General features: G+C 44.8%; 2 protein-coding genes across 2 annotated transcripts; one reads left to right on the plus strand and one right to left on the minus strand.

Moving 5' to 3' along the window:
• Positions 1–365: 365 nt before the first annotated feature.
• On the minus strand, positions 366–8,329 carry fh (fumarate hydratase). The gene is made up of 7 exons (XM_024144801.2): positions 8,157–8,329; positions 4,008–4,136; positions 3,615–3,725; positions 2,563–2,739; positions 879–1,027; positions 739–747; positions 366–389 (listed from the first exon to the last, which is right to left on the minus strand). Exons 1-5 carry the CDS (start codon positions 8,274–8,276, stop codon positions 908–910), a joined length of 657 nt encoding a protein of 218 aa, XP_024000569.2. The 5' UTR covers positions 8,277–8,329; the 3' UTR covers positions 366–389; positions 739–747; positions 879–907.
• Positions 8,330–16,052: 7,723 nt separating this feature from the next.
• On the plus strand, positions 16,053–19,217 carry hhex (hematopoietically expressed homeobox). The gene is given in 6 exon segments (XM_024144800.2): positions 16,053–16,550; positions 18,093–18,143; positions 18,146–18,217; positions 18,220–18,269; positions 18,492–18,542; positions 18,774–19,217. Coding segments are annotated over 6 exon segments (849 nt in total). The 5' UTR covers positions 16,053–16,189; the 3' UTR covers positions 19,038–19,217.
• The last annotated feature ends 1,048 nt before the right edge of the window (positions 19,218–20,265 follow it).

Below are 20,265 nucleotides of genomic sequence, written 5' to 3' on the forward strand. Positions count from 1 at the left end.
GTGTGTTATGTACTGTCGCCGAGACAAGTACAGGTCTTGTGGTGATACTGTCATTCTGTCCAGAGACAACGGTACAGGGTCCTGGTGTGTGTACTGTACCTGTCCCAGAGACAACGGTACAGGCGTCCTGTGTGTGTACCTGTACTGTCCCAAGAGACAACGGTACAGCGTCCTGTGTGTGTACTGTCTGTCCCAGAGACAACGGTACCAGGTCCTGTGTGTGTACTGTACCTGTCCAGAGACAACGCTACAGCGTCCTGTGTGTGTAACTGTACCTGTCCCAGAGACAAGGGTACAGCGTCCTGTGTGTGTACTGTACCCTGTCCCAGAGACAACGGTACAGCGTCCTGTTGTGTGTACTGGTACCTGTCCCAGAGACAACGGTACAGGTCCTTGTTGTGTGTACTGTAATCTGTCCCAGAGACAACGGTACAGGGTCTTGTGTTTGTACTGTATCTGTCCCAGAGACAACGTAGCAGGTCTTGTGTGTGTACTGTATCTGTCCCAGAAGACAACGGTACAGGTCCTGTGGTGTACTGTACTGTCCCAGAGACAACGGTACAGCTCCTGTGATGTGTACTTACTGTCCCAGAGACAAGCGGTACAGCGTTGTGTGGTGTTACTGTACCTGTCCCAGAGACAACCGTACAGCGTCCTGTGTGTGTACTTACCTGTCCAGAGACAAACGGTACAGCGTCCTGTGGTGTGTACTTACGCTGTCCCAGGACAACGGTACAGCGTCCTGTGTGTGTACTGTACCTGTCCAGAGACAACGGTACAGTCCTGTGTGTGTACTGTACCTGTCCCAGAGACAACGGTACAGTCCTGTGTGTGACTGTACCTGTCCGCAGAGCAACGGTACAGTGCGTCCTGTGGTTTGTGTGTGCGTCCGATCTTGATGATGTCTTTAAACTCCACAGCTTGGCGTGCAGGGGTCGTGGAGGTGTTGTAGACCGGGCAGCAGAACCTCGTGGACCTCTTTGGGCTGCTGCGATGTGCATGGCTGTGGGAACGTATCGTTGGAGCTCTGCAAGACAAAAGGTGGCGTCAACTACAGGTCCATTCAAATACTCTGCAAGACCAAACTATTTACATTAATACAGATTAATATATAAAACTCTTTGCCTGAGCTTTTAAGATGCCCATAAATAATAAGACAAGTATCTGCAAACGCTGCCGTCTGTCACCCTTTCTGAGGGCAAACGATGCAGTCTGTACCCTTCTGAGGGCAAACGCTGCAGTCTGTTACCCTTCTGAGGGCAAACGATGCAGTCTGTTACCCTTCTGAGGGCAAACGATGCAGTCTGTTACCCTTCTGAGGCAAACGATGCAGTCTGTTCCCTTCTGAGGCAAACGATGCAGTCTGTTACCTTCTGAGGGCAAACGATGCAGTCTGTTACCTTCTGAGGGCAAACGATGCAGTCTGTTACCCTTCTGAGGGTCCAAATAAAACACTGTCACTAGCTCTTCTATCTGGGTGAAAAAAGCTCATCTTCACGAGGGTGGGGCAGCATTCGAAATTTTGATGAAAAGCGTGCCCAAATTAAACTGCTTTCTACTCAGGCCAGAAGATAGGATATGCATATAATTGGTAGATTTGGAATAGAAAACTCCTAAAGTTCAAAACTGTTAAAATAATGTCTGTGAGTATAACAGAACTGATATGGCAGGCAAAACCTGAGGAAAATCCAACCAGGAAGTGCTATTATTTTGAAAGGCTGTTTTTCATTGAAAGCCTATCCACCATACAAAGACTTAGACCCAGTTCACGAGCTCTGTGTCTTCCTCTACATGTGGCCAGTCTTTAGGCATTGTTTCAGGCTTTACTCTGAAAAATGAGGGAGATACACCCTTTCAATGAGAGGACAGTGAAATTTTCCAGCGATTCGTGCGCGTGATCGGGAGCATGCCTTTCTTGTTTCTCCTTTTCTATTGACGAAGCTTTTGTCCGGTTGAAATATTACTGATTATTTATGACAAAAACCTGAGGATTGATTTTAAACATCGTTTGACATGTTTCTACAAACTTTTATTGTACTTTTTTTACTTTACGTCTGGGTGTTGAGAGCGCGCATTGTGCCTTTGGATTTCTGAACTAAACGCACCAACAAAACMGAGGTTTTTGGACATAAAGAGGGACATTATCGAACAAAACTAACATTTATTGTGTAACATGGAGTCCTGGGAGTTTTCAAAGGTAAGTGATTAATTTAATCGCTCTTTCTGACTTTTGTGAGTCCTCTCCTTGGCTGGAAATTGTCTGTATGGTGTTTTGTGGCTAGGCGCTGTCCTAACATAATCGCATGGTGTGCTTTCGCCGTAAAGCCTTTTTGAAATCGGACACTGTGGCTGGATTAACAAGAAGTTTATCTTTAAAATGGTGAATAATACTTGTATGCTTGAGGAATTTTAATTATGGGAATTCTGTTGTTTGAATTTGGAGCCCTGCAATTTCACTGGCTGTTGTCGAGGTGGGCTAGCGTCCCAATGATACCAGAGAGGTTATTTCCTTCTTCAACATTTTGTATGAAATGAGAAAGTGTTTCTGAATGGTTAGCCTACCTGGCTTTTGTTGACGTGGTCGTTGGGGTGAACAGGGTCCTTGCTCCCCAGCTTCCCTCCGAGGATCTCGATGGCCCTGTTGCTGATCACCTCGTTGACGTTCATGTTGGACTGAGTTCCTGACCCGGTCTGCCACACCACTAGAGGGAAGTGGTCATCCAGCTTACCAGCTGCCACCTGGTAAAGGAACATGTACATCAGAACAGAGAGGTGAACATGCCTTAGTCTGGTCCAAGGAACATGGACATCAGACCAGAGAGGTCAACATGCCTTAGTCTGYTCCAAGGAACACGGACATCAGACCAGAGAGGTCAACATGCCTTAGTCTGGTCCAAGGAACATGGACACCAGACCAGAGAGGTCAACATGCCTTAGTCTGGTCCAACATCTGTTTGCGCCGTCTCTAACTCCTATTGTCATTGCGGCGCCATGTTTGGGACCATCTGGGACGAGGCTAACACTGGCTATAATGTTACATTTAGGTAATTACATTGTTCAGTATTGTACCAAGACCAGTATCAAGACCGGTACCAAGACCGGTACCAAGACCAGTACCAAGTACCACCTGAGCAGTACCAAGGCCAAGACCGGTACCAAGGCCGGTACCAAGGCCAGTACCAAGGCCAAGACCGGTACCAAGGCCGGTACCAAGGCCAGTACCAAGGCCAAGACCAGTACCAAGGCCAAGGCCGGTACCAAGTACCACCTGAGCAGTACCAAGGCATTAATCAGTAGAATAAGGGCACCATGGCTAAATGTAACTAGCAGGTCTAATGTAGCTAGCGAATAGCTTGATCCCAGATCTGTTTGTGCCGTCTTGCCAACAACACAAACAGGCCTGGCACCAGGCTAGGTAGCGAGGTGTAAGTGCTCTGCTTTTTGCTCAGTACCGTATCAAAAGCTATAGCTATTCTCTACAGCAGTGTAGCCTAATGTTAGTAGTAGACAGGTACCCAGGCTGACCTGTCTACTCTGTGAACTCACAACGCTGACAGTCATGCAACCCTCTCTCGCTCCTGTAGTGGTGTCGCTGTTCACCCTGTACTAGGCACCTCATCAGCAGCCTGCACGATGGCATCAGCCAGCTTCGGGTCCAGTCCGTAGTCCTTGTTGACCTCCGCAGCAGCCCTCTTCAGAATGCCAAAGGCTTTGATCACCTGGATCTGTTGGGACAGAAAGCAGTAGTGAGGACGTGTGGAGCTACGATGAGTTTACTGTTACACAGGGATGCACTGGATACAGGAAGTAACCTTTAGTCTGATCTGAATCTGGGAAAATAGGACAGGAAATGTTGCAAGGATGTGTGTCCAATTTGTAGCGAGAGCTAGCTACAATGATTCCCTGAGACATGGTGGGACTGGTGACCTACAGCCACAGGAACCCACAGCCATGTCTCAGGGCAAGCTACAACTTGACAGATGAAGTAACATTTAGTCTGAACTTACTGGCATTCTCTCCGACGGTCCTCCGATCTTGAAGTTCATGGTGGACCTGACAGTCTGAGCCCCATAATACTTGTCAACTGGCACCTTCAGCTCTCCAAAGGTGTCTGCCTCAATTCTGTACTCTGAAGACTGAACAACAACATGGACACAGTCAAATAGCAAAGATGAAAAGGGAAGTTAGTCAGGGTTACTTGGCGGCGGCTAGCTGCGCGGTTACTTGGCGGCGTAGCTGCGCGTTACTTGGCGGCGGCCAGCTGCGCGGTTACTTGGCGCGGGATAGCTGCGCGGTTACTTGGCGGCGGATAGCTGCGCGGTTACTTGCGGCGGATAGCATCGCGGTTACTTGACGGCGGCTAGCTGCGCGGTTACTTGGCGGCGGCTAGCTGCGCGGTTAATTGACGGCGGCTAGCTGCGCGGGTACTTGACGGCGGCTAGCTGCGCGGTTACTTGACGGCGGCTAGCTGCGCGGTTACTTGAGGCGGCAGCTGCGCGGTTACTTGACGGCGGCTAGCTGCGCGGTTACTTGACGGCGGCTAGCTGCGCGGTTACTTGACGGCGGCTAGCTGCGCGGTTACTTGACTGCGGCTAGCTACGCGGTTACTTGGCGGCGGATAGCTACGCGGTTACTTGGCGGCGGATAGCTACGCGGTTACTTGACGGCGGCTAGCTGCGCGGTTACTTGACGGCGGCTAGCTGCGCGGTTACTTGACGGCGGCTAGCTGCGCGGTTACTTACGCGGGCTAGCTGCGCGGTTACTTGACGGCGGCGTAGCTGCGCGGTTACTTGGCGGCGGATAGCTGCGCGGTTACTTGCGGCGGCTAGCTGCGCGGTTACTTGGCGGCGGATAGCATCGGGTTACTTGACGGCGGCTAGCTGCCGGTTACTTGGCGGCGGATAGCTGCGCGGTTACTTGACGGCGGCTAGCTGCGGGTTACTTGGCGGCGGATAGCATCGCCGGTTACTTGACGGCGGCTAGCTGCGCGGTTACTTGACGGCGGCTAGCTGCGCGTTACTTGGCGGCGGCTAGCTACGCGGTTACTTGACGGCGGATAGCTACGCGGTTACTTGACGGCGGCTAGCTGCGCGGTTACTTGGCGGCGGCTAGCTGCGCGGTTACTTGACGGCGGCTAGCTGCGCGGTTACTTGGCGGCGGCTAGCTGCCGCGGTTACTTGGGCGGCGGCTAGCTGCGCGGTTACTTGGCGGCGGCTAGCTGCGCGGTTACTTGGCGGCGGCTAGCTGCGCGGTTACTTGGCGGCGGCTAGCTGCGCGGTTACTTGGCGGCGGCTAGCTGCGCGGTTACTTGGCGGCGGCAGCTGCGCGGTTGCTTTAGGCGGCGGTAGCTGCGCGGTTACTTTGACGGGGCGGCTAGCTACGCGGTTACTTGACGGCGGCTAGCTACGCGGTTACTTGGCGGCGGATACCTACGCGGTTACTTGACGGCGGCTAGCTACGCGGTTACTTGGCGGCGGCTAGCTGCGCGGTTACTTGGCGGCGGCTAGCTGCGCGGTTACTTGGCGGCGGCTAGCTGCGCGGTTACTTGGCGGCGGCTAGCTGCGCGGTTACTTGACGGCGGCTAGCTACGCGGTTACTTGACGGGCGGCTAGCTACGCGGTTACTTGGCGGCGGCTAGCTACGCGGGTACTTCGGCGGCTAGCTACGCGGTTACTTGACGGCGGCTAGCTACGCGGTTACTTGACGGCGGCTAGCTACGCGGTTACTTGACGGCGGCTAGCTACGCGGTTACTGACGGGGCTAGCTACGCGTTACTTGGCGCGGCTAGCTACGCGGTTACTTGGCGGCGGATAGCTACGCGGTTACTTGGCGGCGGATAGCTACGCGGTTACTTGGCGGCGGCTAGCTACATGGTTACTTGACGGCTGTAACGGATGTGAAATGGTAGCTAGTTAGCGGTGGCGTGAGGGGAGCTAGCAGCCTTTCAGTCGGTTACGTCACTTGCTCTGAAACCTAGAAGTAGTGGTTCCCCTTGCTCTGCAAGGGCCGTGGCTTTTGTGGAGCGATGGGTAACGATGCTTCGTGGGTGACTGTTGTTGATGTGTGCAGAGGATCCCTGGTTTGCGCCCGGGTCGGGGCGAGGGGATTCCATAAAGTTATACTGTTACACTAGCTACATGGTTAGAGAGGAATAATCTAAAAAAAAAAGTAGCTAGCTAGCTATTGACTTGCTTTGTTGACATTTGAAAGCTAACCTCTTCCAAGACTGAACAACAAAACGGCTGTTTCTCAGGCTGACCTATCAGGTGTTCAGATACAATTAGCGAGGAGTTATGTATAGGTAAACACATAATTACGCAGCCATTTCCACAGTGCTCTGTGCCAGCGGTAGTGTTGGTACCTCGACTCCTCCACGGAGTTGAGAGCGGACCGTTTTTTAATGAACCTCTAGGGCTGTGGCGGTCATGAAATGATGGCAGCAAAAGTACGCCGGTCTAACAGTAATTTATCGTTAAATAACATGTTTAGCATCTCCAGGCCTCCAACATACAGGCCGCCGATGCGCGCCTTTGGAACATCTACAGTTTAAAATAGATTTATTACACTATTTAATATATGTAACGGATGTGAAATGGCTAGCTAGTTAGCGGTGGTCGCGCTAATAACCTTTCAATCGGTGACGCCACTCGCTGAGACCTTGAAATAGTGGTTCCCCTTGCTCTGCAAGGGCCGCGGCTTTTGTGGAGTGATGGGTAACGATGCTTCGTGGGTGACTGTTGTTGATGTGTGCAGAGGGTCCCTGGTTCTCGCCCGGGTCGGGGCGAGGGGACGGACTAAAGTTAAAATGTTACACATAGGGTAACCAGTCCATCCACCATGCATGAGTAAAGTTCATACTCAAAGGCGATTGCTCGAGTTTGTTTAATTGGAGTATAGGCTATACCAATTATGTACCAAAGACATCTTAAATCCGTTTTGTTTTATGTTTTTCTGCACTTGGTAATATGTGTATAACGGCACAATCGTCTTTTTAATTCAGGTTTTTCCTTTCGGCTTGGCCTCATAAGCCTATGGATAAGCATAAACTCTAATATGTTTATGGTTGTTTTGAATGAATCATCACAGTCCCCAAGTCCAGACTATGGGAGGCACACAGTACTACATAGACCCATGACTACATGGAACTCTATTCCACATCAAGTAACTAACAAAAGCTGTAAATTCTGATTTAAGAAACAGATTTAAAAAATACACATTATTGAACAGTGAAGACTTTAGAGAGTCACACACACACACAACACACACCTGGATTATGTTGTAGTAGAGTAGTGGCCGGAGGGCACACAATGTATTGTGAAATCTGTTGTAAATTATATTTTAATGTTTAAAAATTTGTATTATAATGTATATTACTGCCTTCATTTTTGCTGGACCACAGGAAAAGTAGCGGCTGCCTCCTTGTATGTTGAAATTCAACAGTCTGAGTTGTGACTGTTCACCAAAAGTGAGCCTACATGTTAGAGACGAGAGAGGACTCTCGGATTCCTAGGGGCTACTTTTACCCCTAACGTTACCTACTTTCACAAACTACCTCGTACCCCTCTGCACACTGACTCGCTAAGTTACTCCTTGTATAGCCTCGTTATTGCTATTTTATTGAGTAACGTTAACTATTTGCTTTTTTTAATTTAGGACATTTTTCTTACGTTTGCACTCTGTATTGTTGGGAAAGGGCTCGTAAATAAGCATTCCACGGTAAAGTCTACACCTGCTGTAMTCGGCGCATGTGACAAATACAATTTGATGTGAACTCCGTGTGAACTTGGCAAGTAAGTTATGCAGTGAAAGTTAGCCCAGTAGCAAGCTTGCTAGCTAGCAGATAGTTGTAAACTGACTTTGACCTTCTGCTAGCTTGACAAGATAACATTAGCCACCTGACAAGCTAGCTTGCTTGCTACCAGAATATTGCTGTGAATACTTGTTTCTTGTTTGAAAGACTATCTGCGGTTGTCCTATTGTCCTAAAAAAAACAGCATTACTACATCCGTGTAACGCTAGATAGCAAGATGGCTAACTATTCATTCATTTTAGCTAATACCGCTAACTAGCCAGTTAGCTTGGCTAACTAATAAGGTCATTTGCGGGCCTGCGATGGGCTAACAACTGACTCCAATCTCCGAAAAGACCAAACGTACCATTCTGGAGGATGTGAAGATGACTCCTGCTGCAGGACTGTGCTTTGTGTTGGCTAGGTTCCTCTTTAACGCCTGGAGTTGGCCGTTAAATCGCTGGACGTTTCTCAAAGAGCGATACATTGCGCTAACTCAGCTGTCACTTCAGACCAGGGCGGAACTAAAATGAGCCAACCGCAAGCCTGTGTTAGGGGGCGGAAACATATATTTGCAACATTTCTTGGGGGGGATCATTTAAAGCAGCACAACGAATCAAAAGCAGTATAAAATGTTATACTACATTTGACTGTCTTCGTGCCGTTGAAACAAGTTTGATATTACAGTATTTGTCATTACATTTTAGGCCTTTTGGTTTGTCAAAACTAGTGTTGGGTAATTGCAAATGTGTAAAGAATCATGTAGCCTGTATAGCCGCTAGTGGGCGCTATTTACATATCTTTTGACGGATCTTCACGTCAGGTAAATAGGTAAATAGCGGACACTAGCGGCTTTCCAGGCTAGAAATCATGCAAAGTCCTAAAATGCTATCTCTAATAACTGATAGGCACAGAGGGATACCAATTTAATTGTCTAAACTTGAATTTATCCTATGGGGATTTTTAGGCTAAGTTGTTTTAAGCCTTTGTGTGTTGTTTGTTGGTTGGTAAAAAGAGCTTGAGCAGAGTCCCTACAACAGTTTTTCGGAGTTGTCACAAGTCCTGATTTTACTTGGGCAGGAAAATAAAAGTAAGGCATGTGATCCATCAGAAATTGTGTGATGGAATTATAGACGACATAAAATACTGTCAGTAAAAGTGTGCCTCACTTCTGTCATCATGAAGTGCTTTGAGAGGCTCGTTAAGGATCATATCACCTCTACCTTACCTGACACCTTAGACCCACTTCAGTTTGCTTACCGCCCCAATAGATCCACAGACCATGTACACTGCCCTATTCCATCTGGACAAGAGGAATACCTATGTAAGAATGCTGTTCATTGACTATAGCTCACCCATGACCCAACACAACAGTAGTGGGCTTGATTACCAACAATAACGAGACAGCCTACAGGGAGAAGCTGAGGGCCTTGGCGGAGTGGTGCCAGGAAAATGACCTCTCCCTCAACATCAACAAAATTAAGGAGCTGATCGTGGACTTCAGGAGACAGCAGAGGGAGCACGCCCCTATCCACATCGATTGGACCGCAGTGGAGAAGGTGAAAAGCTTCAAGAGGAACTTGACAATCTGAAATGGTCCACCCACACAGACAGTGTGGTGAAGAAGGCGCGACAGCGCCTCTTCAACCTCAGGAGGCTGAAGAAATGAGTCTTGGCCCCTAAGACCCTCACTTTTACAGATGCACAACTGAGAGCATCCTGTCGGGCTGTATCACCACTTAGTACGGCAACTGCACCACCCGCAACCGCAGGGCTCTCCAGAGTGTGGTGCCGTCTGCACAACGCATCACAGGGGGCAAACTACCTGCCCTCCAGGACCCCTACACCACCCGATCTCACAGGAAGGCCAAAAAGATCATCAAGCTGGGACCGAGAGACTGAAAAACAGCTTTTATCTCAAGGCCGTCAGACTGTTAAAGAGCCATCACTAGCCGCCTACCACCCGGTTACTCAACCCTGCACCTTAGAGGCTGCTGCCCTATGTACAGTTGAAGTCGGAAGTTTACATAGACTTAGGTTGGAGTCATTAAAACTCGTTTTTCAACCACTCCACAAATGTCTTGTTAACAAACTATAGTTTTGGCAAGTCGGTTAGGACATCTACTTCGTGCATGACAATTTCCAACAATTGCTTACAGACAGAATTTTCACTTATAATTCACTGTATCACAATTCCAGTGGGTCAGAAGTTTACATACATTAAGTTGACTGTGCCTTTAAACAGCTTGGAAAATTACAGAAAATGATGTTATGGCTTTAGATGCTTCAGATAGGCTAATTGACGTCATTTGAGTCAATTGGAGGTGTACCTGTGGATGTATTTCAAGGCCTACCTTCAATCTCAGTGCCTCTCTTGCTTGACATCATGGAAAATCGAAAAGAAATCAGCCAAGACCTCAGAAAAATTATTGTAGACCTCCACAAGTCTGGTTCATCTTGGAAGCAATTTCCAAATGCCTGAAGGTACCCGTCATCTGTACAAACAATAGTACGCAAGTATAAACACCATGGGACCACGCAGCCGTCATACCGCTCAGGAAGAAGACTGTTCTGTCTCCTAGAGATGAACGTACTTTGGTGTGAAAAGTGCAAATCAATCCCAGAACAACAGCAAAGGACCTTGTGAAGATGCTGCAGGAAACAGGTACAAAAGTATCTATATCCACAGTAGAACGAGTCCTATATCAACATAACCTGAAAGGCCGCTCAGCAAGGAAGAAGCCACTGCTCCAAAACAGCCATAAAAAAGCCAGCTACGCTTTGCACATGGGGAAAATGATCATACTTTTTGGAGAAATGTCCTCTGGCTGATGAACAAAATAGAACAGTTTGGCCTAATGACCTCGTTATGTTAGGGAGAAAAGGGGGAGGCTTGCAAGCCGAAGAACACCATCCCAACCGTGAAGCACGGGGGTGGCAGCATCATGTTGTGGGTGTGCTTTGCTGCAAGAGGGACTGGTACACTTCACAAAATAGATGGCATCATGAGGCAGTAAAATGATGTGGATATACTGAAGCAACATCTCAAGATATCAGTCAGGAAGTTAAAGCTTGGTTGCAAATGGGTCTTCCAAATGGACAATGCCCAAGCATACTTCCAAAGTTGTGGCAAAATGGCTTAAGGACAACAAAGTCAAGGTATTGGAGTGGCCATCCAAAGCCCTGACCTCAATCCCATAGAACATTTTTGGGCAGAACTGAAAAAGTGTGTGTGAGCAAGGAGGCCTACAAACCTGACTCAGTTACACCAGCTCTGTCAGGAGGAATGGAATAATTCACCCAACTTATTGTGAGAAGCTTGTGAAGGCTACCTAAAACGTTTGACCAAAGTTAAAAAATTTAAAGGCAATGCTACCAAATACTAATTGAGTGTATGTAAACTTCTGACCCTCTGGGAATGTGATGAAAGAAATAAAAGCCAAAATAAATCATTCTCTCTACTATTATTCTGACATTTCACATTCTTAAAATAAAGTGGTGATCCTAACTGACCTAAGACAGGGAATTTTTACTTGGATTAAATGTCAGGAATTGTGACAAACTGAGTTTAAATGTATTTGGCTAAGGTGTATGTTAACTTCCAACTTCAACTGTACATGACACTGGTCACTTCAATAATGGATTACTAGTCACGTTATTAATGTTTACATATCTATTTTACTCATCTCATATGTATATACTGTATTCTATTCTACTGTATTTTAGTCAATGCCACTCCGACATTGCTCATCCTAATATTTATATATTCCTTAATTCCATTCTTTTAGATGTGTGTGTATTGTTGTGAATTGTTAGATACTGCTGCACTGTTGGAGCTAGAAACACAAGCATTTCGCTACATCCTATAACATCTGCTAAATATGTAATGTGACCAATAAAATTAGATTTTTTTATTATTTATTTATTTTAATAAATTTTATCCCCTTTTTCTCCCAATTTTCGTGGTATCCAATCGCTAGTAATTACTATCTTGTCTCATCGCTACAACTCCCGTACGGGCTCGGGAGAGACGAAGGTCGAAAGTCATGCGTCCTCCGAAGCACAACCCAACCAAGCCGCACTGCTTCTTAACACAGCGCGCCTCCAACCCGGAAGCCAGCCGCACCAATGTGTCGAGGAACACTGTGCACTCCCCCCTCGTTTAGCGCGCACTGCGCCCGGCCCGCCACAGGAGTGCTGGAGCGCGATGAGACAAGGATATCCCTACCGGCCAAACCTCCCTAACCCGGACGACGCTAAGCCAATTGTGCGTCGCCCCACGGACCTCCGGTCGCGGCGGCTGCGACAGAGCCTGGGCGCGAACCCAGACTCTGGTGGCGCAGCATAGCACTGCGATGCAGTGCTCTAGACCACTGCGCCACCCGGGAGATAAAATTAGATTTGATTATTTTTTATTATAGATACAGTTCATATGGGTTTATACCAAATTTCTGTATAAACAGCCTCTACAATATGGCCTCCTCGGTGTCACCAGCGAAGCACCATCACACCACTCCTCCATGCTTCACGGTGGGAACCACACATGCGGAGATCATCCGTTCACCTACCTGTGTCTCACAAAGACACTGCAGTTGGAACAAAAATCACAAATTTGAACTCATCAGACCAAAGGACAGATTTCCACCGGTCTAATGTCCATTGCTCGTGTTTCTTGGTCTCTTCTTCTTGTTGGTGTCCTTTAGTAGTGGTTTCTTTGCAGCAATTCGACCACAAAGGCCTGATTCACACAGTCTCCTCTGAACAGTTGATGTTGTGTCTGTTACTTGAACTCTGTGAAGCATTTATTTGGGCTGCAATCTGAGGTGCAGTTAATCTCTAATGATCTTATCCTCTGCAGCAGAGGTAACTCTGGGTCTTCCTTTCCTGTAGCGGTTCTCATGAGAGCCAGTTTCATCAAAGCGCTTTATTGTTTTTGTGACTGCACTTGAAGAAACTTTAAAAGTTCTTGAAATTTCCTGATTGACGGACCTTCATGTCTTATAAGCATGATCCTATTTTTGTCTTTGTTTATTTGAGCTGTTCTTGCCATAATATTGACTTGGTCTTTTACCAAATAGGGCTAACTTCTGTATACCAACCCTACCTTGTCACAACACAACTGATTGTCTCAAACGCATTAAGAAGGAAAGAAATTCCACAAATTAACTTTTAAGAAGGCACACTGTTAATTGAAATTCATTTCAGGTGACTACCTCATGAAGCTGGTTGAGAGAATGCCAAGAGTGTGCAAAGCTGTCATCAAGGCAGGCTACTTTGAAGAATCTCAAATATAAAGTATATTTTGATTATTATATTTTGACACTTTTTTTTGGTTACGACATGATTCCATATGTGTTATTTCACGGTTTTGTTTTGATGTGGAAACATCCGCTTTCAGCCGCTCTCCCTGGAGAGATTTTGGTTGGCTGAGTCATATAGAAAAGGAGGAGATAAGAATCCCAGCAGGAAATGAATAGAGGAACACATAACGCTCCGCCRAGCAGAATATCGACCAATCACGTTCCCGTTATCAGCGGTTGCTAAGCTAATCGTCAAGCAATCTCTTCTAAAAGTCTGGGTATGACTTTAATAGAAACCTCCCTATTTTCCTCGAAAGTACGTAATGTCATGATTTCAACGCTTTACGATATTGCAGAGGACAAGTTAAATTTTAGATAACTGTAATATAAAGCGCTATACAAATTAAATGTATTATTATTCTCAAATACTGGAAAATATTTAATATGTTGAGCTTCTTGTTCACGTAATTGGTGCTCAGGTTGGATTTTTGTGCTAGCGCCAAATTGACTCCTTGAAGGAGAGAGAAGTTTAAAGGAGAGATCAGTTTTAAAACTTCAACTTTTTCTCTCATTAGCATGGCAAAAAAAATGTGTTGAATTGCAGGAAATGTGCTTTTATAACGGCATACATTTCTCTACATCACCAAGATGGGGGGCCTTTTCTAAAATCCCTGTCACGGCCACCATATCAGCCCATTTTTAACCCAGAAAATAACTGTTTTTTGTTTGTTTTGAATTTAGGCGGGCTTTTCTCGGCTGTTTGTTCACGTGACATTTTGTAAAAATTCGGGACCCGAAGTCTACGCCCCTTTCGTCGGTGATTGGTCAACAGTACTACTCCTAGTAGGAGTGGGAACATGACTTGTTTGTTGTTGTCATTCAATAAGAGATGCACAGTTTTTACTCTTCAGAAATAAAAAACTAGTCTGCTCCTATATATCTATCTTCCTGTAGATGGCAGCAATGTTGCTCCTTCTGTTTAGGTGGTCCATAAATCACACAGGCGGGCAGCACTCAATGGGGACAAGTGAAACCATGATAGGCCACCCTATGTGTTTTTTATCTAACCTTTGTTTAACCTTTATTTAACTAGGCTAGTCAGTTAAGAAAAAAGTCTTATTTACAATAACGGCCTACAGGGGAACAGTGGGTTAACTGCCTTGTTCAAGGGGCAAAATGACAGATTTTTACCTTGTCAACTCGGGGATTCAATCTAGCAACCTTTCGGTTACTAGTCCAACGCTCTAACCACTAGGCAGCATAAAGCAGGTCGCAAACCATAKGCATTTTAATTGTTGTCCAAAATCTATGCTGTTACTTGGTAAACTGGGGGCGGATAAACTGTAACTACATGTAGGCAGACTAATCATCATACTGAGTCCTTCATTTTAACACCATAAACCTATCAGGTGATAACACCGTTGAAGACTCACTTTGTATCATTTGTTGAAAACGAATATCCAACTGTGCCACTACAGATTATAGTCCTAAAGCCTATGACTACACCATTTTACTTTCTCTCACAATTGACTGGATAAAATAGCCTAGACGGCCTATGGATATTCATGGGATTAGCTTTAATAAAATACCACATATTTAAAATAGAGACAGTTGTGTGTTTGATGATAATTTATGTTATTAAAACCTTTTCTATTAATTGACTCCATTCAATTCAAAACGTCTCTAAAACCGGACATGTGGCGCCAACAACGTCCCTGCCGCTGGACCACATTAGACAGCGATAACCGCCCACCCTGCTCTCTGTAAATTATCAGCTGTTGTCGGAACAGGAGTCCGACGCCACTCCGATCAATTCACTGCAATGATTGTCAAAGTCCAAATATTAGCCATCTAGTGATTTGACTTTCATGTGAGGCGATATGTCTCAGCTTCTCTCATGTCAGTGTTTATTCTTTGGGTCTCTTTTATCTAAATTACAACGTTAGAAAGTTTCCTCTATCGGAGTGACTCGCTTGTAGAAGAATCGAATCGGCTAATCAGTGGAACTATTGTCAATGGGATTTCAGCTTTTGCGGCACAATTTTGCATCAAGACAAAAAATAACTGTTAAAAGAGCTGAAAAGAGCCGAGTTACAAAATTGAATATAGAATACACACCCAAATAGCTGCGAAATATTACACAAAATGTTCAAAATATAGGCTAGGGCCTGCTCGTAGTCATATGCTCTGTTTTAAACTGGAGAGAGCACAGATGACTTATTATTGAGCCGATCAAACTGACACATTAGAGAAGTTTATAACGGAATGTATTCATTACTGTTTAACAGAGAAGAGGAAACGATGCGGGAATAATCCGATAGAGGCCTACTCGGTTAGCTATTTAAAACCACTAACATTCATAATAGGCCACAACACACAACACTGTTATAGTGTCTCTATTGGCTCACTGATACAGGAATCACCCTCAGTATCATTTCAATCATCCAAATCATGAGTTAATCACCTGTCACAGACACAATTGTATTTTACAATCTGTTGTTGCCGTTTAAATATGTAGTAATAGTCTGTGACAATGTGCTCCAGATATCCTATCCGAATGATTCAGGCAATACCTCCATTATAATTCACTTTGTACAGATTAGAGATTTTTTTTTCTACGTTTTACGCACATGGAAAACCACATGAATGGTCTATTTAATCTGGAAAACCACGTGCCTATTGAATCACTTATAAGGAAATGTCTTATTACATGTGCCACACGTCAGGAGATGTTCATACCATCTTTAACCAACACACAGATAACATGTAAAGGCCTATTTAATTAATGAACATAGGCGCTTAAAGGTAAGATAAAGGATAGCCTAATGATTGGATACTATTGAACGATAAAGTGTTTTTGCCGAGGGGACCAATCGCAGTGTGTGTGTGTACCTGCAGGAAGTGGCCTGCTCCGTTATCTCCTCCCTCTAATGCTGAGATATGAAGTAGCTTTAACTGGGGTCACACTCACCAGCCAACAAACCTCAGCTACTCATGGAGAGAGAGAGAGGCAGGCGCCTATAGGTTTCCTACACTTCTTCCTTTGACAGCAGAAGATAATATAGTTGGATAGAGATATTATTCATTACGCAAGGTGATCATGCAGTACCAACACAGTGCGCCTTCAGCCATGGGTGTTCCTCTTTACGCGCCGACCCCTATCCAGCCCGTCCACCCGACTCCTTTCTACATAGAAGACATCCTGGGGAGAAATGAGACCCTGGCCCAGTCTTCAGCGGTGGTCTCCACGCCAAATCTACCGTCACCGAATTCATCCTTCACCAGTTTGGTCTCTCCGTACCGGACCCCCATCTATGAACCGACACCGATCCACCCTGCGTTCTCTCACCACGCCGCGCTGACAGCCACGTATGCCTCGGGGGCTTTCGCTAATTCACTGTATCCATTCCACCGCACTATGGGGGACTATACTCATGCTCTGATCAGGCACGATCCGCTTGGTGAGTTCACCTCATATCAATCTAATCTCTTACTTGTTTGGAGGATTTTTCTGCTGAAATTCGTTAAGATACTTTAATGTTGACAACTACTATGCATCTGTAATAACCTGTGTACAATGTGTAGGCGAAAGGAGATTAAACGTTTGTGCTTGTACTTGATTTTGAAACTAGATTCTCATTCCCTGCGTGCTGCAGGTTTCCATCCTAAAGTGGTAGTATGTTTTAGAGGTAAAAATGTATAAGCATTGTATCATGCTTGAACATAYTTGATTTACTTCAGGCATAATTTTCCTATACATCATTTGCCTAAATACATTAAGTAATCTGTTTAATTTGCTAATTGTTAAAGTGTTTGGGCCACTTAAATCAACAACCTTGAGTTTTTTTTGTGTGCAAAATCCGTTATTGTTTCAAACATCTGATGCATCCTGCGACTAAAACATCCTCTAAATCACTTGTTATTTCAGCATGAAAGTGTCGCCCTGGGGTGAACTGCCTCTCTGTTCAGCAATCGCAAGCCTGACCCTTTCCGTTCATACAGGAAGTCTTGAGCTCCCGATAGGAGTAAATCTGCTTTCAGAAGCTGTTGAATGTTTTCCTGGCGGCTCGAGCAGCCTCTTCCCCGGGAGTCGTGCATGATGCTGATTATTTTATCGACATCCTCATACAGACACTTCAGGAAACACTCGACTTCTGATAGCGATCCGTTTGTCTTATATTGTTCATTTCCTTTGTGGTGAATTGTGACTTTATGGTTGCTAAAATAATCAAACTGCAAACATGAAATAGGCCTATGCACTGACTGACGCAATTTAAAATATTTCGGGTGACTTTGAATTTATTTGAATTTCACTATTTTATCCAATTTATTTCATTTATTAAATAATTCAATTCATGCCTTTAAGAAAAATCTGGGTTTGATCATTGTCCACAAACCAAAATATTTTTGGGGTATAATGAATCATTAAACCTTTTAAAAAGCGATTATTTATTTCTTGCCTTTTGGAAGATATGTATGATGTGGTTATTGTTATATATATTATATATTTTGGATTTTTAAGTTTAATTTTATGATTATTATTATATTCTTATGGGTTATGGTTATAGTTAAATGAGATAAGCTGATTAAAACATATTTCGATTTTAAATAGCATCACTTGCAGTATGTTGACGGAAAGGTCGTTAGTAATGAGAGAAACTGGTAAAGCAACAGGAAACACCGGACGGATATTTTGCCATAGTTTTACCCTCTCCACTCAGCTTCAAGTTTCATCTCACGGCCTTCCTTAAAAACGGAGGTGAAACGGATGCCTGCAAAAACGGACAAGAAAGATTACAATAGCAGTAATATTTGCATAGAAACATTTAGCCTCTGCTGGAGGAGAAACGAATCAAGTTAACGAAAACAATTTTGATTTATTTGCACTTTCCCTGGGGGCTAATTTAAAGGTGTACAATTAAGCACATAATTCTGCCCCGTTTGTATAAACATGTTTTTAAAATATGAAATCGTTATTTTTTTGTGATTTTTTGTCTTCAAAGGTAAACAACTTCTATGGAGCCCGTTCATTCAGCGTCCACTGCACAAGAGAAAAGGGGACAGGTCCGATTCTCCAACGACCAGACGATAGAGTTGGAGAAGAAGTTTGAGACACAGAAATACCTTTCACCCCAGAACGAAAACGACTGGCGAAAATGTTGCAACTGAGTGAACGACAGGTCAGCAGTACGTTTTATTAGGCTCCACGTCCAGTCTGAAAATTCATGTCAGATTACCTTCGGTAAATCAGTTGGCTTTTATCCGTTTCATCCGTATCATCAATTAAATTTTTTGGTTCAACTGATTTCCACATAGGCTTAGAGTCTTAGGTAATTGATCTGACACTAGATTCTCTAGTAGCCTGACATTTTAAAACATTTCTCGTTGACATTGTTTTCCAGGTGAAGACGTGGTTCCAAAATCGAAGAGCCAAGTGGAGGCGACTGAAGCAGGTATGGATACATTAGGACTGGGTTTATTCATGTACTTTTCGATTAAAGTTGTCATTTATGAATAGAGTAAAGGCTATTTATATCTAATTTCAAGCTAAAAAAAAATGAAATTTATTATAGATTTCGTGCTTGAGTAGCTTGTGCGTAAAATTCATGTACAATGCCAATGGCGTACCCAATGTGAAATGTTCGTTGTGGCTGATTGGTCACCGTTGTTGTTATTTCCCCCAGGAGAACCCTACCGGCAGTAAGACAGATCTGGAGGACGAGAGCACCGGGAGAAACTGCGAGGAGGGACCGGAGTCCGGTGTGAGCCTCAGCCCGGGCCGGGACCAGAGATGTAGGGCTACAGAGATGAGCCACACTCACAGTCGGTTGCAGTGTTCCACGTCGCCTCTATCACAAGGACAAATAGAGTCAGACATTTCAGATGATACAGACCAAGAGCTGGACATAGAGGATGACATGGAGTTCCCACTGAATCCACCGATATGAGATCATCAGATCACTGTTTACAGGTCAACCTGGATGTTGTCCCACTGGGTGACGGACGGCCCGGGAAGAGGACCAACAGTCAGTAAACATTTGTTGTAGAATCTTTCTGGGACATTGATTTGTTTTTGTATATAATTACCTGTATATTTTGTGATGTTGTTTTAATGTCATTATGAGTTTAAAAAAATAAATATTAATTGAGAAAAAAAAATGAGCGTCGGAAACGGTTAGGCCTACGAAGGACATGTTTTGATCTAGGACGCCCACAAACCTCTCTGGACGTGTACGTAAACATTTCACGGTATTCGGCTCATGTGACATATACAATTTGATTTGATTTGAAGGTCGCCTCGTACCGGTTAAAAACATGAATGGAATTATGTGTAAGTAGTTTAGTGCCGTTTATTTTTTTTGTTAAATATGGGTACAAATATGAAAATAAAATCCTGATCGTTCTTATACCTCTCAGATAAAGGACAGACACGTTAAAACAAACTTCCTTTTGATACATTGTTTTTGTGACTAAATCAAAAAGCTAAATGATTCTTGGTATGACCATCTTCAAACAATTCCATATGTTAGTTTAGTAGAACCCTTGGGTCTGGGTACTTCAGACAGTCAGTACTGGGTACCTTCAAAGTCAGTATGGTTACCTCATCAGTACTGGTTACTTCAGACAGTCAGTACTGGGTTACCTTCAGACAGTCAGTACTGGGTTACCTTCAGACAGTCAGTACTGGGTTACCTCTCAACAGTCAGTACTGGTACCTTCAGACAGTCAGTACTGGGTACCTTCAGACAGTCAGTACTGGGTTACCTTCAGTCAGTACTGTGACCTTCAGACAGTCAGTACTGGGTTACCTTCAGACGTCTTACTGGGTTACCTTCAGACAGTCAGTACTGGTTACCTACAGACAGTCAGTACTGGGCGTACCTTCAGACAGTGTAGTGGGCGTGGTAGATCAAAACAGAACTGTTTAGACTCTGTAGACATTTTCCTGAGAAGACAGATTTTCGGATGTCACACCATATTTCGACAAACACACCTTCTACGAAAAGTCAATCTGACATAAACTACATCCCATCTACAAAACCCTGAAAAGTCAGTTCTGACATAAACTACATCCCATCTACAAAACCCTGTAGAAAACACCTTCCACCACAGACACGGATGTGACATACTGAGACACAGCCCAGATATCGCTAGCTTAATTAAGAGTCTATGCAA

This window comes from Salvelinus sp. IW2-2015, unplaced genomic scaffold, assembly GCF_002910315.2.
Source record: "Salvelinus sp. IW2-2015 unplaced genomic scaffold, ASM291031v2 Un_scaffold5974, whole genome shotgun sequence".
Taxonomy (NCBI): Eukaryota; Metazoa; Chordata; class Actinopteri; order Salmoniformes; family Salmonidae; genus Salvelinus; species Salvelinus sp. IW2-2015.

What these genes read in the sequence shown, in the direction of transcription:
- fh (XM_024144801.2), bottom strand. Translation starts at nt 8,276, where the DNA reads ATGTATCGCTCTTTGAGAAACGTCCAGCGATTTAACGGCCAACTCCAG. An exon ending in TCTTCACATCCTCCAGAATG is followed by an intron (nt 4,137 to 8,156) that starts GTACGTTTGGTC and finishes GTTGTTGTTCAG; the next exon opens with TCTTCAGAGTACAGAATTGA. An exon ending in GACCGTCGGAGAGAATGCCA is followed by an intron (nt 3,726 to 4,007) that starts GTAAGTTCAGAC and finishes CTGTCCCAACAG; the next exon opens with ATCCAGGTGATCAAAGCCTT.